The sequence below is a fragment of the Platichthys flesus genome, chromosome 1, assembly GCF_949316205.1.
Source record: "Platichthys flesus chromosome 1, fPlaFle2.1, whole genome shotgun sequence".
In the NCBI taxonomy this organism is placed as follows: domain Eukaryota; kingdom Metazoa; phylum Chordata; class Actinopteri; order Pleuronectiformes; family Pleuronectidae; genus Platichthys; species Platichthys flesus.
The window spans coordinates 5,249,250-5,268,826 of record NC_084945.1 but is presented as its reverse complement, the minus strand read 5'-3'; the positions used below and the strand labels follow the sequence as shown (position 1 = coordinate 5,268,826).

General features: G+C 45.0%; 1 protein-coding gene across 7 annotated transcripts in view; it reads left to right on the top strand.

The window, feature by feature from the left end:
- Nucleotides 1-19,577, top strand: part of neo1a (neogenin 1a) — a 156,748-nt gene that overhangs the window by 74,538 nt on the left and 62,633 nt on the right. For all 7 annotated transcript variants that reach the window (XM_062398682.1, XM_062398599.1, XM_062398516.1 and 4 more), the window contains exons 3-4: nucleotides 8,854-9,129; nucleotides 9,966-10,116. In XM_062398682.1, the coding sequence (XP_062254666.1) occupies nucleotides 8,854-9,129; nucleotides 9,966-10,116 (427 nt within the window). The remainder of the gene's footprint in view (nucleotides 1-8,853; nucleotides 9,130-9,965; nucleotides 10,117-19,577) is intronic.

The following is a 19,577-nucleotide window of genomic DNA, read 5'->3' as shown; positions in this document are numbered from 1 at the left end:
TACACGTATCATAGACTTTCAGTTTATTGCAGTTGTAAAGCTGTATTTTTTAGCCGAGTTGTAAAGTGGTGTCGTTGTGAAATCCTTTAATTTCGACAGGATGAACGCAGAACTGTTTTCACGGCGGTCGCCCCCCCGACGCCCCCCCCGACCTGTTGGTGCGAGAGACAAACATGTCTCGATGTTGCCCCCCCGACTGTGCGTTTCATCATTTCTCTCATACATCAGGCTCGTCAGGCCCTCGTACTCCACGGAGTCCCTCACTGACTTCTTTATTAGATTCCATTAATTAATCCTGTTTCATTCTTGTCAATGTTACGAGACCTCCCACCTGCCGCCCCCCCCCCCCCCCCCCCCCCACGACAGGATGAAGGTTGCTGTTGCCGCTCTGCTCTGGCGTGACTGAGGAATTATCAGCAGACATCAATTTCCGACACTGACGGGATTCATACAATTTCTGTTTCCCTCACTGGTCTCGCCTTTAAAGTGTAACTTCACACCTAAGTTTTGGCTGAAGTGTCTCTCTCTCTCTCTCTCTCTCTCTCTCTCTCTCTCTCTCTCTCTCTCTCTCTCTCTCTCTCTCACGCCCACGACCTACCAATTATCGGCTGAAGATAAGTTATCAAGGTTGTCTCGCTGTGAGTGATGACTCCAGCGGCCGAACAAACACTTGTGCAACAGAAATGTCGTACGAAGTAAAGTCTTCTCGAGGTCGAGACCACGGCCCCCCCCGAGCCGTTCGAACCCGGTGGCGGAGGCGACCTGTGCTGAGACAGCCGGGGCTGAAGAAGCCATGTCTGATGAGTCTGGTATCGAACCACCGGCACAGGGACACGTCCCAGCCAGCGTTTCAAATGGTGCGTGTGTTTGTGTGAGGGAAGAAGCATCTGTGGTTTTGGATATCAGTGCTTATTTCCAGATTCCAACTCACTCATGGTCGCTGGTGTTGAACGGTCGCCCACATTTAATTAGAGGGTTTTAACTTTTTCATATATATAGATAAATGTTGTAGAGACATACCATAGGGCAAAGTTCAAGACTCTTTAAACTGTAGGTGGGGATATGATGAATTTAGATTTTTGTATTTTAAGTATTTCATTAATAAACAGTTATATAATTTAGTTAAAAGCACAAAACCCCATGGAAGTGAGCAGTACTCTGTGTTTTCCTTTCCTCCCGGTTCATCCTGCGGATTATTTGATCCGTTCTATCTTTCTCCATCAGTTCATACAAACTTTGTTAATTAATTCAATTAAACATTAAAGCTTTGCCTTGTAAAAATAGTTAAATCAGCCTCATTTTGACCACATCTCATATTCATAAAAATCCCTCCTCACGTAGCACATTAAGAATTCATGCTGTGGGTTTTCATGCACAGCCTCCTCCGAGTGTCACCATTAGATCAGAGAAGATTCTTTTCCTTGTGTACCATGAACCCTGAAGTGCCTCATGAAGAGTGATAACACAAAGTTGTGTGTTTCTGTTGTTTTGAGAGAAGGTTTCGCAATCCAGAGCCGAAGATGAAATGTAAGCAGATGTATTTTTATGCTTCATAATTGGACATTAGTTTCAGTGGCCAGCGTGTTTGCACACAGGCTTGCACACACATTCATGAATATATTAATAACCACATTGTTGTTCTTATTTCGTTGCACCAAACCCCTCAGAACATTTCGGGCCCTGTGGTGCTTTCGTGTTTTCGGGAGCCCAGAGGGAATCGGCCCACCGGCGTTTTCATGAAATTTGATTCATAACACGAGAACAATTCAGGAGAAGAAAAAACTCATCACACAGAAACCCTCACGATCTGCACGTTGTAAGTCTCGGTCCCAACAGAACAAGGTGCGAGATGCCTTGATACGTCTGAGTTGAGGCAATCCGATGCAAGCTCTCCTCAGACATGGTGTCTGTGGAGAGCTTCTAACGTTCAGCTCCTGTTGACGGTGTCAGAAGTCCTGATTAAACCGTGGTCACTTTTAAAAGCTCGACTCTCGTTGTTGGATTGCATCTCGTTATAAACTGAGAGGTTTCTCCACCCGCCGCAGTTTACATGAATGAACTAAACAAGCAGCTCTGGCAGAATTAAAGGCTTTAGATAGGTAGCAGGTATTTCAGTGTGACTGCATTAGATTGTACAGGTAATAACAAACGTGTCTGTCAAGAGTTTCCCTTTGTGTTCAGAGATCTCTGTTGTTTAGGTTGCACATTTGAAATAGTCCCAAAGTGCATAATACTTCTCTGTCTCACTCTAAGAATGTCATCTTGTGTGTGTCGGCTGAGGAGCTTGATTTGCTGTAATAGACGAAGCCCTTAGAAGTTCTCTCCCCTGAAGCTGTGGAACCTTCAATTAGGGAATTAATTATCACTTTCTGCAGCGAGGGCCTTAACGTGGAGACACCAGCACAAAGAGGCACTGAGCTGCAGAAAGCAGAGCCCACATTACCCTGTGGGATTTTCTGAGTTCAGACTCTGCCTGAGCACATACTACTCAAAGCCTTATACGTGTAATAGACGTTATTGTCTTGTCTTTGTGATTGTTTGATTACTCTGTCGCTCCCCTGATTCCACACAGCTTCTCAGATTTCCATTGCCATTGATTGGATTTCCGCTGGATCTCTATCTTTGGCTCAGAAAGCTTGATTTGTCTCAGTTATCATGAAATGCATAAACGCAGAAACAATAGGTCTGCGATTGTTTCCGTCTTTTTGTGCTGCACCGCCTGCAAAACTGTAATAGATCTGTTGATAAGGGACAAGTGTGTTGAGAGGGAAAGTTGCAGCTTGGGAGGGTGTGATTATATTTGCCTTAAAAGAAAAGACTCCTCTCCCTTTGGCTGCATGGTCATACACTGGTAAATATCAATTTGTAGCTGTCAGTGCGAACTCTGATTTATTCTGACACGAAGGGCTTTAATTTACTTTTTCACCGGGCCCACTTCCCTGCGATCTGACTCGCCGCTTCGGTTTCAGGTATTGATTTCTCACATTTCCCAGAATGACTCAGTAATCCCGAGAGAATGGGCAGGAACCTGTTGAATTGAGATAAGGAGAAAGAGTGCAAGTGATATCGTGATAAGAGGGGAGAGTCCCACTTGTGGCCGTGTTGCACTCCGGTCGACTGATTGTGTTATCGGTGTAGAAAAGGGGATTGTTGTGATATAGTTCTTCCTTCCGCTGTGGAGGAGTTGTCTGTGATCGCTAATGTCAGGTCCAGAGAAAAGAAACCGGCTGGAGGACAGTATGGAGATTGTTTATGTGCTCAATATAAGTTTGGGCCATATTATCAAGTCCCAGATTTACAGGTCATTATGTTGTTTTGTTTTTTATTTAGGTTTTTAGGCTGGAAACACCTCAACCGACTGGAAGTTCCAGTCTAGTGAAAGAAATCAAAAAAGGATGCAGAGCTTAATAAATCGTTAAATAAGTTATTAAGCCAATGTCCCATAATCGCTCATCCGGCATTAATCGTAGTTTGTTTGTTTGTTTCTCTCTCTTATTGAATTTGATCAAAGTGTTTGGGTGACAGAGTTTTTAAGTCTTTAGAAATGTTCCTTCCCATCAGCTGCGGGCATAAATATTTGTGGAGTTGAGAAAGGCTCCAAAATATTTTCTCTCTGAGCATCACAAAGCCAAAATAAAATGTTCTCTCCTTTTCTTTGTGTGGTTGATTTGGAGATATTTGTGAATTGTCGCTCTTTTTTTATCAAACTTATAAATAGAAGTTGACCTGAGTTTAATTGTATGACAGTATTCTGGAAAATATGCCCTTTCTATTTCCCCTCATTAGTCAAATAATGTCTTTCAATTTATATTCCTGTGATAAAAGTCAGTAAATAATTAAAGGTCAGACTGTGACGTAAACCCCCTCTAGTTCAGAGGATGGGTTCGGTCTTCAGCTCTCGTGTCCTCTGGTATAAACGGTTCCAATGGTTGTTTCAACTGACTAGGAAAATATGAGCCGTGTCCCATTTTAACATGATTCTTTATCCCTTTTCATTCCAAATTCTCACCGTGGAAAATGAGTTACTTCATGTTTCCAGTCCAAACACGGCTCTCTCTCTCTCTCTCTCTCTCTCTCTGCGGCCGGAGCCAAGACGGAGGAACACATGTGGCTGTCTGGGCCGCTCCAAACTCTAAACCACTTAAATCCTCTTTTTTTTTCTTCTCCACCTTAATTACTTAAACTGACGCTGCTTAAAAATCTGTACCGTGGAGCTCAGTCGTGTTTCTGATCCGACGTGAGCAGGCAGCCGTTCCACAGTCACTGAGTGATTCCACTGAATCTGGAGGGAGACCCTTAAAGCCTTCTGCATATTCTATTAAGCTGCTCATTGTTATTCTATACCTGATTTTAATTAAGAATAGTAAGAACCCAACTGTGCAATTTGAGTGTGTGTCTGTCTGTATGTGTGAGTGTGTGTGTGTGTGTGTGTGTGTGTGTGTGTGTGTGTGTGGTCTACAGTCATTGCTCCTGTTTGTCGCTCTCTGCAGCACAACTCCTCTGTGCTAATCTCCAACCATTGATGGACACATTCATTCATTAGCAGTCATGTGATTATAAGCTCCGCTGGCAGAGCCGAGCAGATGATGTAAGGTTTGGTAAATCTCACAGAGGAGGAATCTCTCTCTGCCATCACCGGGTTAAGTGCTTTGTTTTCTAGGAGAAATGCAGTTTGGAGGCACATGAGTTCAGCAGGGTCACATCTGACTGTTGGTTCTGCAGCTGCAGAGGAACAAAGAAAAGGTTTTTCCATTAGAGCAGAACTCTGTCAGTTCTCCTGTTCTGACCAGTGAGGCCTCGTTGCTCCACTGGAGTCACTTGGCCTCATCACACTGTGCTAATGGGAGCTGGGATTGGAAGTGCAGCACTTCCCTCTGTTCAATAGATGGCCGCTGAGCACGGGTGTGGAAAATGAAGCTCCCACCCAGTCGATTTAAATGGAGAACTGGGATTAATTGGAATCGATGGGGTCACTATCGACACTCCCCCGCCTCCCGTCCACAGAGTCATGCCTTCACTCACACTTAATGTACTTCTGCTCAGTTTAGCCGGTGCACATAACACACACACACACATGTTAGAGGCGCCAAAATTCGAAGTGGCCACTTCATTAACACCCTTTATAAGCCAAGTCCACGTCGCAGGTCACGTGATCAACGCTCATTCACACAGACTGAGGCTTCATCACATGACCACGTTTTCCTTTGGAAACCTGTTAGTCAACTCTGCTATGGACACGTCAATCAATCAATCAATCAATCAATCAAATTTAATTTGTATATCCCAAATTTCCAAATCACAATTTGTCTCAATGGGTCTAACAAGGTGTGATATTCTCTGTTTTTAACCCTCAAGAAGAGTCGGGGGGGAACACATATAAACCTCAGAGAGAGAGAGAGAGAGCGAGAGAGTCCCATGTGAGGACAGAAGTTCAACAGAAGCCGTGTGTAACTGAGAACATTAGCAAAACAACAATCTTACTACAGGCATCCAAACTACTTTGGAGTTTAACAGAGAAGCCTCGAAAAGCTCCTGACCCCGTTTTAGTTTGAAATCTCCGGGGCTGCGTTCTGGTCTGGACGGCCAGATGTCCCGACACTCAACTGGGTCCTTACGTTCACGATGTAGCCGGCTCTCATCCATCACTTCAAAACAACCGGCATTAGTCTAGGCTACCAGAGATGATCAAATACATGTGTAGGAGACAAGCTATTATTCCAGCAATTCCTCTGAATGCTTGAAAACACATGCCTTCAGTTATAGTTGTCTTCAGTGTTCGTGATTGGTCAGGTGATACAGGACAGGGATCATTTAGAAGCCAAAATGCCTCTTTCAACCCAAAGCCTATTCGTATAGATGAAGCGTGAGTCAGGAGTCCGAGGTGGTGAGGAGACTATATTCTCTGTCCTCTCTGCAAAAGGTTCGGTTTTTCATGGAGGCGTAATTCCTCTCCTGTCTGCAGATGAAGTTCAGGTTTCTCTCCTGTGTCCTCTCCGGGCCAAATGTCAAGTCTCAAGCCATTAAACAAAGCTGTGGGTGGATCTCCAGCTTTCAGGCCCTGGGCCGCTTTAACTCGAGGCCTCAACCTCAACTCTGGAAATGTCATCGCTCCACGGGACCAAGGATTTCAGCTCTGGTGTAGAGGGGGAAGCAGTTTGAGTTGAAGCCAGGCAGTGACTTTGTTTGTCTCGAGCACATTGTGGATATATATCACTGGTTTGATCTCTGAAGGTACAACAAGTGTTAATTGGGATTATTAAAGATTTCAATGCAACAATTCAACGTTAAAATATATTTTGTTGACTTGAGAACTTACATCATCCAAAATGTTTCCGACAATGTTCAAACTCAGATAAAGCCACGTTTATCTTTTTTAAATTAACTTGGCCAGTTAGCTAGACGGCTGTTTGATTCCATCCACTGTTTGTATTGGTTTCTCATAATTTCAGTTTGCTGCGTAACATTAATCCAATGTTAATGTGAACATCTGCAGCGGTGGTGAAGGACAACAACTCCCATGATCCCTAGCTGCTTCACTACTTCATCAAGTTTGGTCTTCTTTTTTGATGTAGAGACCCCTAGTGGCTGAAGTCACATGTTGTATGTTTAAGATATGTGAGGTCTGAGCTTTTCAGTGGGATCTTGTGCAAAGTCAGTTTGTGTTTTGATCATGGATCAGCCGCAGTGTAGCAGCCACTTGGCAAACAGAATACAGTTTATTAATGTGTCGCTTTTTAGCGCACAAACCATAAGTTGAGCAAAATAAAAAGGACTCAAAGGACGAATTCACCGAAGCTGAGAGACACTTAAACAATTATCAGTTATTCACTGACTGTAGTAACATCCAACACTGGAAATGATATAACTTAACTTAAATCACATGGGTATTTAAAGAGATCTGTTTTAATAACCATCTATATTATCTTTCAATTTTCTGTGTAAATGAATTTGAAACTCAGATTCAGAGGTTTAGTTATTACAGCAACACATCATCAACATATAACATGACTGCAGCTGCACAACCAGCAATTAACTATATCTTTTAATCTTTTTATTTTCATCTTGATAAGCTGAATTTCTCCTGAAAACCTGATAAACATCCCAGAATTCCCCTGAACGTTGGTCAGGCTGATTGCTCACGGCGCTCCACACCTGTCAATCATGAAGCGTCTTTGATTCAGTGCAGAGCTTCAGTCGCTCTAATCCAAATGATTCAGCTGAGGCTTCTTTTTTTTTTAATAACCATCCCATCATTATACACTGGAATGATTGGCAGCTTTGATAATCAGGAATATCTGCACCGGCATCGTAGCTGCACCATTGTGCTGAGATGAGCTGAGAGAAGCTGTGGCCGAGAGATCGGAGTGTGGAGCTGCCGGGGCCCTTATCTGAAAGGGGGATTCACCCTGGAGCCGCTCCTGGCTGCGGATTGGACGGGAGCGTGGCCAGAGATGCCAAATAATCACTCAGCGGCTCCTCAGCATCACTTCCTGTGTGCGAGCACGGCTACAGGCGGCAAAGATGCATTCACAAACAGATAAAGGCACATCCACAAAGCCAGAAGACCTCTTTCAACTTAGTCACACATCTTGTTATCCATTTATTTCTGCCTCGCTCAGGCTCTGTCTCTCTCTCTCTCAAACACACACACACACACACACAGACACACACAGACACACACACATTACCAAGGAGACGACCACAATCAGCCCAGCAACTCGAGAGGCCCTCCATGGCAATAACACAGCATGATATTCTTTTTTACTGAGGATGGATTGAGTGGCCGTCTGACTTTTTAAAAGCAGCTCCTCCCTTTTCACTAATAAATCCCCGACACTAACATTTGCAGATTCCACACTGTACCTTTTATTTGGGTGGGGGGGATTGAAGCCCGTCGGTTCGAATCCCCTTCTAGCGTTGGTTTTATATCAGTGGCTTCAAACACAGGGAATGATTATTTTTGCGTGGAGATGAAAGTTGCGGTACAGACGCACAAACAGCCTGTGGATTCGCCCTTTTATTTAACTAGTGCTGTGTATCTCCTGCTCCGCCAAGCAAATTAACATCCACCAGCGAGGATGAGTGATTGTGGTACACCGACGTGTGCGGTTGGTTGTGTGTCTGTGTGTGTTTCATGGTATTTTTTGTGCAAGAGGTCAGGGGTAATCTTGAGTCTTTCTCAAAATCAAATCTGTTGATGCCTTCACGTCAAACTTTTATTTTTACAAAATAAGCAATGCAAAAATGTAATTATTTTTATATTCAGAGTTTAATAACGACTCCACAGGATGTGCAATTATTTTCTTGATATAAATATATCAGTATCACAAATTTTGGGATAAATCTGTTGGGCTCTTGTTAAAATCTTGAGTTGAAATAGTTTTCACTAAAGCAGTAAACTAATATGCATAAAGAAGTTTTTATTTATTAAGAATTCACAAAAGCCTTGACTTTTCGGCTTCATCGGGCCTGAGTGGGTTTGGTTTGATCAGTTTGATTGACAGCTCACTCACTCATCATCGGCTGTTATCACACGAGGCCAAACCCTCGACTGGTGCACAGGGATGTGAAAATGTTTGAGGCACTAAAAGTAAAGTGAGGATGCTTTCAAAAATAATCATCATGAATAATTTATATTCATTCGTTACCTTCACTCAAGGAGCTGGGAACCGAGAGAAAAAAATGAACTGAATTAAATCACTATTTTGTTGTTGCATCTCTTTGCCTCTAGAATAGCACCAGTTGTCCTCGGTGCACCAGTTTGAAAAGGACTTAGTCTCCCTGTCTTCTGTACTGGTCCCTGCATATTGAGAGCTTTTCGTTTTACACCCTCCTCGTGTCTCTGTCTTTCAGGGATGCCCAGGTTCGCCAGCCAGCCGGCGCCGTCCACCGTGCTTCTGGGGGACAGTCAGGTGATGGCGTGCGAGGTCAACTCCGACCTGGTGCCCTTCACTCGGTGGGAGAAAGACCGCCAGCCGCTGGAGCTGAGCGCCCGGCTGCTCCTGCTGCCGAGCGGCGCCCTCGTCATCAACAACGCCTCGGAGGCCGACGCTGGCCTCTACCGCTGTCAGGTGGAGAACGTGGGGTCGTCCAAGACCAGCGACGAGGCCCAGCTCCGGGTTCTGCCAGGTGAGTCCAGAAAACCAGGTTTATGTCAGAGAAGGAGTTTATAATTTAGAATAAAGGTCAATGTCGGAATTTAAGCCCAAAACTGATATTTACTGCAACGAGTTCAGATTTGTTGGACTAAGTTATTAGCATTTCTATGTCCTTGATTACAGTTCAGTCATTTTTGAGCTTCTAGGCTATAAAATAATAATCTAGTGCTGTTAATCTAAATTCATATTTAGTTCAGTCCTCAGAATAGATGTTAGGGGCCATAAATCAGACCAATGAGAGCCCAGTGGGAGTGATTATCTCTTTGTGTCTTTGTGTGTCGTGACAAAAGGCTGGATGGATACAGATGGATGTTTGTTTGTTTGGATTCTACTAAATGTAAATGGAATTAGTCGTTTGATTTATTGGAAGTCGCCACAGATCAGCATGGAAATGCAGTACCTTCGGAAAGAGACCCTGAGTAATGAAACTGAGGGAATATAAAAATGATTTCATACATACTTCAGTTTGAATCCAGTGTTAAGATTTATGGAATTATCACAGTTCCTTTGCTGTGTAGACTCTGGGGTCACACACTCCCTGGTAGTCGCAGGACTCTACTCGACATTCAGTTGAACCTCTAAAGAGCCGAGACTTCAGCTGTCTCAGACGTCACTGTGGACATTACTCATCTGAGCGTTCTCGCTCTCGGTGTCAGGATCCCCCCCCCCCCCAGACGTGACTTCCTTTTGAAGTTCTAAAGATAGATGACTCCTGGAACTGGCTGCTCCGCTTCGTTTACCCCCCCCCCCCCCCCGACCTTAGCCTCAGCCGTAACCCTCACACTTTTCTTTTTACTCCCATCTAAGAAACTGAAGATGAGCGGAAGCCGGAGTTCCTGGTGCAGCCGGCGGCGGTGATCAAGGCGCTGGGCCTCAGCGTGCTGCTGCCCTGCGTGGTCTCTGGTTTCCCTGCGCCCACTGTCCGCTGGATGCTGGGAGACAAGCTGCTGCAGGAAAGGTACGCACATGAAGTGGAGCACTGTGTTGCATGTGTCATAACCATTTCATTTGTTTTACCCTTCGTAAAGTAATAAACGTCATCATGATAAACCTGATTTATAAAGCAGCTTTAACAAGTTAAAAATGAATAATTTAAAGCAAACAGTTGGAATTTGGAGATGATATAGCAGAAAAAGTAAAAAGTAGTTTGTCTCTAAAACATCGATCTAATAAAATAAGTCTGAAGTTAAATTTTACTATTGAAAAAGTCTTGATTCTTTTAAAATACCACATACTATTAGATCTCAAATGTTCACCAAGGACTTAACTGTGTTGATGTTGATTTTACGCTACTACTGTTGCAAAATGTCCCTTCACGAGGGTTGTTTTGGTCGGATGCACTGTTCATAACTTCTCTGTGTCTTGTAGTTTTGTGGGGAAGTGTAAATAATTCTTAGACTACGTTAAAATTCATTCATTGTGCTCTTAAAAAGTCTTGAATAGAACTCATTGCAACCTGCAGAAAGCCGGACAGTTGTGCTTTTACAGCTTTCTTTTCAAAACTCTTCCTTTCCCCATCACATTTGCCTGTAGTCCCTCTGAAGTCATCCACCGCTGTGTGCAGCTCCCACACATTCCTTGCTTCTGAAAAGCAACACACACCCGTAATGTTTGCTCCTCTGCACCCGCTGCCTCTGGCCTCCAGAAGCTCACCTCTTAGTCCTGGCCCCTGCACCCCGAGGTGTTAATGCTATTCTGCCACCGCTACCCAGAGAGCCCCGGGTGGGGGTGGGGTGGGGGGGACAACCTGGATGTGCCAACAGAGCCACTTCAGCCGGGAGACGGAGGCTGCAGGTTTGCCAGCTCAGGGGGAAGTTCACAAATTAAGAGGCAGGAGAAAGTGTCACAGCGCCTGTGCTCTCACTCCTCTGGCTCTCATTAGCTCGGGCACCGCGGCTCAAATCCCTCAGCGGAGAATTGCATTGGACATGGGAAGTTTGATTCTCACCAATTAAAGAAGCACTTTGTTTACCTAACCCCTGTGTATCGCTCCGGTGGAAAAAAAACTCCGCAGCATGTGGGGTCAAGAGAAAAACAGTTGAAAAGGGGCTCGTTCATCTAAATCTCGCCCCGGAATGGGATTCCTGCCTTGAGTGAAATTAAATGTAAGGTCACCACGCTGGCAACCGCCAGGCTCCGGTGTGGTATGGGCTTGAATCTCATTAGACGCTCAAACATCCAGCTCCGAGCGCAGCAGCACATTTGCAGTTAAACGCCTGTAACGCCTATGGAATTGTCCGTGATTAACTCTGACCTCCAGGGGGAGCTGAGTGAAATGGTACTTATTAATCTACCTTGTATTAATTACAAAACACAACCCGGTGTGCGTACCCTGACATCCCCCCCCCCCCCCCCTCAGGTGTCTCTGTTTGCAATTAGCAAGCCCCCCCCCCCCCCCACCAAACAACCAGGGAGGTCTTTGAGATATTGAAGTGGACCCCCCCGCGCACCCCCTGCCTTCAGGAGCAGGGACGTCTTGTGTGGCGAACACTTCACTGAGGCCGTCCTTCTGATTTGAATACGACATCGACAATTAGAAAGAATAGCAGCAGAACTTTTGTCTTTGAGAGTCTCTTGTCCCTCTCAGGCTTTACAGGAGATGGAGGAGTCGCTGTCAATTATAGGACTGGGGTGCGTTGTGGAGTGCGCGGTTTGGAAGGGGGGGGGGGACGCAGGAATCTGAAAAGAGTGTCTAATTGGTCTTTGGTGTGCGACGCTAGCAGGGCCTTCAAAGTGGCGACACCGCAGCTGCAGGCAGCGAGGATCACCACGATGCTTCCACTTGTTCTTTCTTCTGGTTCTCTCTCTCTCTCTCTCTCTCTCTCTCTCTCTCTCTCTCTCTCTCTCTCTCTCTCTCTCTCTCTCTCTCTCTCTCTCTCTCTCTATCTCTCTCTATCTCTCTCTATCTCTCTCTCTCTCTCTCTCTCTCTCACGCCGTCTCTGTTCCCAATAACAGAAGAAGAGGGACGGATAATGAAGGTGATTCCAAACGAGTGCAACGTGAAACCATGCTGTGGTCGACTCATAAAAATACATATTATTGGCTAATCCCCCCCCCCCCCCCCCCCCCGAAGGTCAATTCCTGCCTTCTGCTCGCCCTTGGACAGACATGCTTCTGTTCACACTACAATCGGGGGGGAGGCATAGACACACGCTCCACACACGCGTGTTCAGAAAACATTCAAACGACCTCATGACCACAAGAGAAAGCGTTCCTTTGTCGCTGCACTCGTCTGAGCAGCGTGAAGAAGCATTAAGAGAGATAAGCGTGTGCAACTGCTTCACAAGAAAAGTTGGTAGAGTTGCCTCTGATCACACGCTTCACCAGATGATACAAGTCGCACCTCGCAGACGTAGAAACCATGAATTGATCTCGTCCTTCCTCCCGCTTGACCGACTCCTCTGAGCTGCTTCAGGACGCCGTCCTTCAAACGTCTTTTGAGAACGTGTCATATAAAGTTTTACTGCCACGACTTGTCTTGAGTCTTTGAGGAGTCTCATTAGCATGCTCCTCGTAACCTCGGGACGACAGACAGTTCCTCTGTATCACCTGCTCATATCGCCATGCAGGACTTAAAGGCTGCTGTAGAACTCTTTGATATCCATGAGGACAGATGGAGACGGAGCTAAATCTCAATGTGGAAAATTCAGACGAGTTGGATTTCTAACTCTGTCGTTTGGAAGTTAAATATATAGAGAGGATATTCTCTATATAGTTGCTGTGTCAAAGATAAGACATCGAGATCTAAGAGCTTATGATGCTGGTATCGTCCTGTAGTGATGACCAGTTATACCTTGTGTAGTGAGATTGGGAAGGTTTTCAACCTGACGCCACAATAAATTAAAAACCCAGTTATATGAATGAGTGTTGAGGACCTGGAGCCGTTCGTCTTCTCTGTTCTGGGACGAAGGACTCTCTGTGGGTGGGATTAATCCGGTACCAGGCTCCTGACGCCTCCTGAAGACGATATGCAAATAGTTACAAGCTCACCGACATGAAATAAGACAGAAAGGCCTCTTCTGCTCTGCCGCACGCCCACTGGTGGGTTGGCATCCCAAACACTCGCTGTGGAGGGAGAAGCCATCAGGAGTCTGAAGTGTCTCTGTCAGGACACAGCGAGATTATCATTATCAATATGGACATAACAAAACAGTGAAAATAAACATATCACAAAAAGTTGTTACTCTTTGCTGAGGTGGGAACAGTCGGTGCATCAATAAAGACAAAACAAAGAGCAATAGAAACCGATTTAAAATGATTCTTATCACGTGAAGTCGACTGAAGAGATGAAGGAAACTGAGGCTGCACGTGAAAAGTCACCGATCTCTGAGGAAGCTGTTTACGTGACTTGAATTAAAACATAAATTAATTATTAGTTCCTCATTTAAATTTGATTTTTCGACATTGTTTGCTTTCTGCAGTTCCATTACAAGGGTAATCATTTACAGTCTGATCCCACCAGTAGATCTATATGTTGATATTTTCAAACCACAGTAATTAAATGATAAAAATGAGAAGTGTGTGAAATATCCCGGCTTAGGTTTCCTCACCCAGAGAGATGGATAAAGCCGTCTCCATCACACGAGGGCTTATTCCACCACAGCCTCGTCTTACGTATTCACCAGTGTGGTGATCCCAGCCTCAGATCCATTCAGGCTCCGAGCGAGTCTAGTGCCAAGGACACCGAGCTTCGCCGTTCGTTCTGATTAAACCCAGCAGCGCGATAACAGAATATTAACACACGACGCCGCCCCAGTCAACACGCTGAGAATCCGTTCCTGGCAGACGCCCCCCCGAGTCCTCGGCGGCGGCTTCCCCCAGGTGAGAGGCACCGAGATGACAGGCCGGCTCCGGGTTCCTCCCTGAGAAGGACAGTCATCTTTTGTTCTTGGGAGTATCACTCTGTCACCTAATAGAATCCCCCCAGCAGTCAATAAAATGGATGAATTATGCATGTCTGGCCAGCAACAGGGGATTGACAGAGCATGTAAATCCCCCCCCCCCCCCCCCCCCCCCCCCCAATCCAAAGGCTTCAAGCTATCTGTCTCCTCGCCTTCATTTAAATATGATTGTGTGTATTGCATTTAGTTGTGTGTGAAGGGAGAAGCTGGGTGTCGGAAATTTGTTTCCAATTGGACTATTATAGGACAGCGGTGAAACCCCCCCTGCCCCCCCCGTCCCTGCACACACATCTCGCATACAAACACACACGTCTTCATCTTATTCTCTTTTCCATGGGTGAGGGGAGAGAATAAACACTCACATTTACACGTGTGTATAAATGCCGGGCCACGCTTCTGTCCGCGGGAAGTCGACATTTAAACAGCAGCCGTCGGAGCCCAAGGTAACGTGAAGGGAAATTAGAAAAAGGCCTTTTCGCTGTTGTCAGAAAATGTCACAGTGACGAGGGTTTGAATCAAACTGTTGGTTTTAGTGTTCAGAAAAAACGGTGACACCATAGACTGTATGTGGAGATGTTGGTGGCTCGGGGGTTCTCCTGCAGCTCTGACCCTGCTCTTTGCTGCGTGTCTTCCCCATTTCACGCTTGCACTGTCCCGTCAATAAAGGTGAAATGTCCCAAAAATAACTGTCTAAGAATAAGATGGAGGACACATCTCCACTTTGTTCCTGTTGCACAAAAATAAAGCCAAAATGTCCCTAGTGTGAGATTGTGTTGTGGAGATCACGTCTCAGCTGTTATGACGTTTCATGACATTTTTATAGCATTGGAGATATTGAACATCCCTCATTGTCATAAGAACTATCTAAAAAGACCAAGAAGCCATCCTTGGATACAATTTAAATATGTAATTTGGCATTTTAATTTTGTCCCTGTCCCATCCACTAACATGGAGGAGCCTGAGTTTATGATCCATACTGCAGTCGGGCATTCAAGGCGTCCATCTTTATCTACAGTCAAGGGTCAGACCTCTTGGTGCACCAACAGGTGTGAAACTATAAACAATAAAACCATCGGAGTTTCAGCTAACAATCCCTCGGTAAACACTCAATCACCCACTAATGTCCTATTTAAAAAGAAGATGCATACATGAGAGGACGAAGGCCAATTTTCATTACATGTTGTGTTACTCTTAGTTTTATGTTCCTCATAGTTCCAGCCCTGGTCCATGTGGTGATGCTGCTGCCAACAGGAAATGTGTTTTTATGTTGGTGACTCAGGTCTGCAGCGCTGTTTGAAATTAAACATCTATCTAACAGTGTCAACAGCAGGTAGTTCCAGTCATGAGCTGTAACAATAACATTAGGTTAGATCTTATGAAATTCCCTCCGACCTTGTGTCAGACATCACGACGGCTCTTTGTGAAATTGCCAATTCACGACAGAGGGAGCGCTGGAAGCCGCAGATGAAAAGTAATAACGTGGAGCTCAAACCAGCAGCACTTTTATAATGGCTTTTATAATATTTTGATAGCTCTGGCGGAGCTGCATGCATCGCAGAATAAACCATTCCACTCCTCTTGAGAACACATCTCGGCCCGGCAAATACCAGCGTCATTTAAATGTTCATTAAAGCCAACAGATGCAATCATCTGTAATTGTCTTCATTCTGGTTTTGAGGTTGGTGAAGTGGTCCTCGCGACCTTGACCTGCGTTATTCTGTACGTTGTTTCTAATCACGTTGTTTACGCCCACGCCAGCGACTGAGGTCACTGAGTTTCTGTTTTTAAAAGACATTCTGCTTAACTCTGGTTGTCACGTTGCTTTGGTAATAAAAGTATAAGTGTAGTGCAACTTCTCAAGGAAACCAGTCAGAGATACTGGAAAACACAGATGACATATGAACAGCTGGTTATTGCAACTCCCTCTTCAGTGTGACTATTAATAATGTTAATGTAAAATGTTCTTTATCTTTCTACAGCAAATAATCAAGTCCTTTTTCAGAAATCATTGTAAAACATGGATTCATCGTTTCTTGTATATGTTAGAATGTGTGTATGGAAGTTAACTCCCAGCCACCTTTTATATTTAAACTCATAAAATAAATCAAATAAATAACAAACTACAGCAGAAAAGTACAAAGAACAATAATCTGAATGTTATAGTTCTTCCAAAAACGAGATGAACACCTCGTGTGTTGTCCTAGTTGGGGTCCTTGGTTATGTTCAAGTTGATTAAGTGAACCTGAACATAAATTCATTCATAAACTTCCTCAGCAGAGCGTGAAAGCTCTGGACCTGACTTGTCACAAACATGTGGCTCACACGTGTCCATCTCAGAAGCTTGAGCAAAACTCTGAATGCATCATTTTAAACAACCGGACGCTTTTTCAAATTTCATGACTTGCATCTCAAGTTCTAGTACGTGCTTAATAAATTAAAGACTAATAATAACAACCATTACAATAACATACATACATTTTCCCTTATGCCACAATGTTAAAAGCTCTTGAAAATCTCAAATAAAACAACAGCATTTAAAACAGAGGAGAATAAAATGAAATAAAATGTCAAATTAAAACCCAACATGTAAAACATTCACAAAAGCAATCTGATGCAATCCAGTACAACAGCTCTGCCTGCTGCTCTCGCTTTATGAGGCTTAGAATGTAAAATATGATTTAGCAGGAGGTGTTCATTCAACATGGTGTCAGTTTATTCCTGCAGTTGTTGGGGATGCACTGGACTCCAACATGTTGAAATATCATATTTACATTATATACAGTATATTGCAGTGACCCAGCTCTCACTCAATGTCAGCTGGGATTGGTTCCAGTCCCTATAACGTTATATTGGTGCCAAAAACATTTAAAACACAATCTGGTAACTTAATAAAAAGGTTAGAACCATGTGATTCTGAAGAGAAAGAGGTTAGAGTAGTTTGTCCTTAGATTCTGCTGAGGACGTCAGATTTCTTCTACATTGGTGAAGTGATAGAAACCAGCAGCGGCGGCGGTGGCATTAGGTAATTCAGTGGTTTTACTGGTGTGTGTGGCTGAAGGACCAGCACGAGCGACACAGTTCCCTTCTGGCAGTGGAACATTGGATGTTTCCTTTTATGGACGTTCCCTTTTCTCTCCGGCACATCACACAGCAACACACACAATCTCACCAGCTCTCTTCAAAGACTGTTTTCTGTCCCGGCATCTATTTTTATTCTACTGATTCTACTTTAATTCCCCAGTAAGGAGCCGGGCTGGGAGGAATTCATTGGCTACCGGCCATTGGCTTTGTTGTTGCACGGCGTGTTTGTTCTCCCACACTTAAGCAATCTACTTAAGCATACATTTTATTTTACATCCAAAACACAAGACTGTTCCGCATCATTAGTTGAAGGAGAATTGCTTCACTGTGGCTCTTCACCAGACATAATGTGGTTAGGGTTTAAATCATATGCCTTAATAATCCGGTGCTTCGGTGTAGTTCTGTAGACATGATATTGCAACAATGGGGTTGTGTGCCCCCAAGTGGCCCGGAGGACCCACTGCACCAATTTTTTAAGTCAACCACGCGTTGTGTGCTGCTGGTTTCTTTGTAATACCCTCTAATCGAAAAGATCGGTTTCCTCTCAGGGAAACAAGCGAATGAACTCAGGTATGCAAGAGTTGTTCCTGTCTCCAGGGCCGTGCAGCTTTTCATCAGGAGCCAGAGGGAAACAGAAACCTTTTCATGGCTGAGTCACTTAAGAAGACTCTGCCTGTTCTGTTGGCACCGGGTTGTTTCTCACATTAGTTTTTCTATTTGTTTATTTTTTCGTATTCATTTCCTGAGCCAATCTCCTTTGTCTCCCCCCCCCGCACCACCGTGCTCGGTGACTCATATCTGAACAGGTAAAGACGAGAATGTTTTGTCGGAGGCGGGACAAATCATTCCAGTCTGCGGCTGTAAAAATGAAATCCCACTCGACTCTGCACACGCTCAACATGATTCAAATCCCTGGAAACGGTTCTGATTATTTTTCTGGTCAAAAAGGGAGAAATTAGGAAACCACAACACCTGGGCCGGCACAATAGTTAACATCCGTGGTGCATGGCGGCGCTGGGAGAGATGGGTTGAGATGGAGGACGGGTCGTTTGGTGTATTTATATAGAGATTGATGAGTGGGGGGGAGTGAAATGAAAAATAAGGAAAGCGAGATCAAAGGAAGAAAAGATTAAAGATTCCTGTTCCGGTCCATTAATAATAAATCTCTCCTTTTTCTGTTATGACAGTTTCGATTCCACCTGCCTCCCTTTTGTGCCGCAGATATCAAGACCTGTGCCCGACCACTGTCACAGAACACCCCCCCCCCCGCCCCCCCCATCGCTCTGTGATGGCGTATCGCACCGCCGCCGCCGAAACACAAACATGCCCACACTCCCTCCCTGATCCGCAGCTTCCCCCCCGCCCAGGTGGACTGACCTTGCCACCGGTGTGTGTCATGCAAGGCTGAGTCGTCGCTCACACATAGCAAATGTGTGTGTGTGTGTCTGTCCCCCCCCCCCCCCGCTGTCCCTCCCTCACTCTCCCCTCGGCGAGCCCTTCTGTTGAAGTCTCAGGGGCGGCCGCTGTCTTCACGTCTGAGTGACAGAACAGGGGACAAATTGTGTTCGGGGCTCCTGCGCGTGGACAGGACATCTTCAAATCCTTTCTTCTGGACAAGTTACTCACTGGAGAGGAGCAGAGGGGAGGAGGATGTCGGTTTTAGCTTTTCTTTCTTTAGATATTTGGTGTTTTAAGTCTAAATGTAGATATTTGTAACTGGTTTACTGAATTTGAAGGATTTAAATGTGAAGCTTTCACACGTTTTAGCGCAAAATAACATGCAGAGGGCAGGGTTCATGACCCACACTGCAGCCAGCCACCAGGGGGCGATCCCAACGCTTTGGTTTCACTTCACGGGATCATCCGTCACATTTTTGAATATCGTTGCCGGAAATTGTGCGAGGCCAATTAGCATCATAGCACCTCGTCTGCCTGACACGTTGATGCTGTAATCTTCCCGTCTTCTAACAGCCGAACATCGCATGTGAATATGGAAAATGCAGTTTTAATTAGCAGTTAACGCACGAGACGTCAGCTCTTTACAGCTGACACCTTGTCTTCTGTTAAAGTGCAGAGAGCTCCCTCACAACAACAACAACAGCAAAATCTATCCTCTGCACTCCAGCCGCTGCAGCCGTGGGAGCTGAGATCGACTTGCTCCGGACAGAAGGAGAAAGCACCGGGTGGTTTTGATGTGTGCTGTGCGACTCTCTTTCAAGTGAAAGCAGGAAGCTGTCGATGCTCTTTTCGAGAATGAGGCCCGAGGATCTGAATAGTTGTCGTGGTGAGACTCACTGCAGGGAGTCCTGGGGCCTTGGAACCCAGGGGCGTCTTTCAGAAGACGTCTTCTCCCAAGTGGAGCCGTCCCCATGTGCACAGGACGTAATCGATGCTCAGCAGAACGAGAAGACAAAACTCCACCCCTACACAGACAGA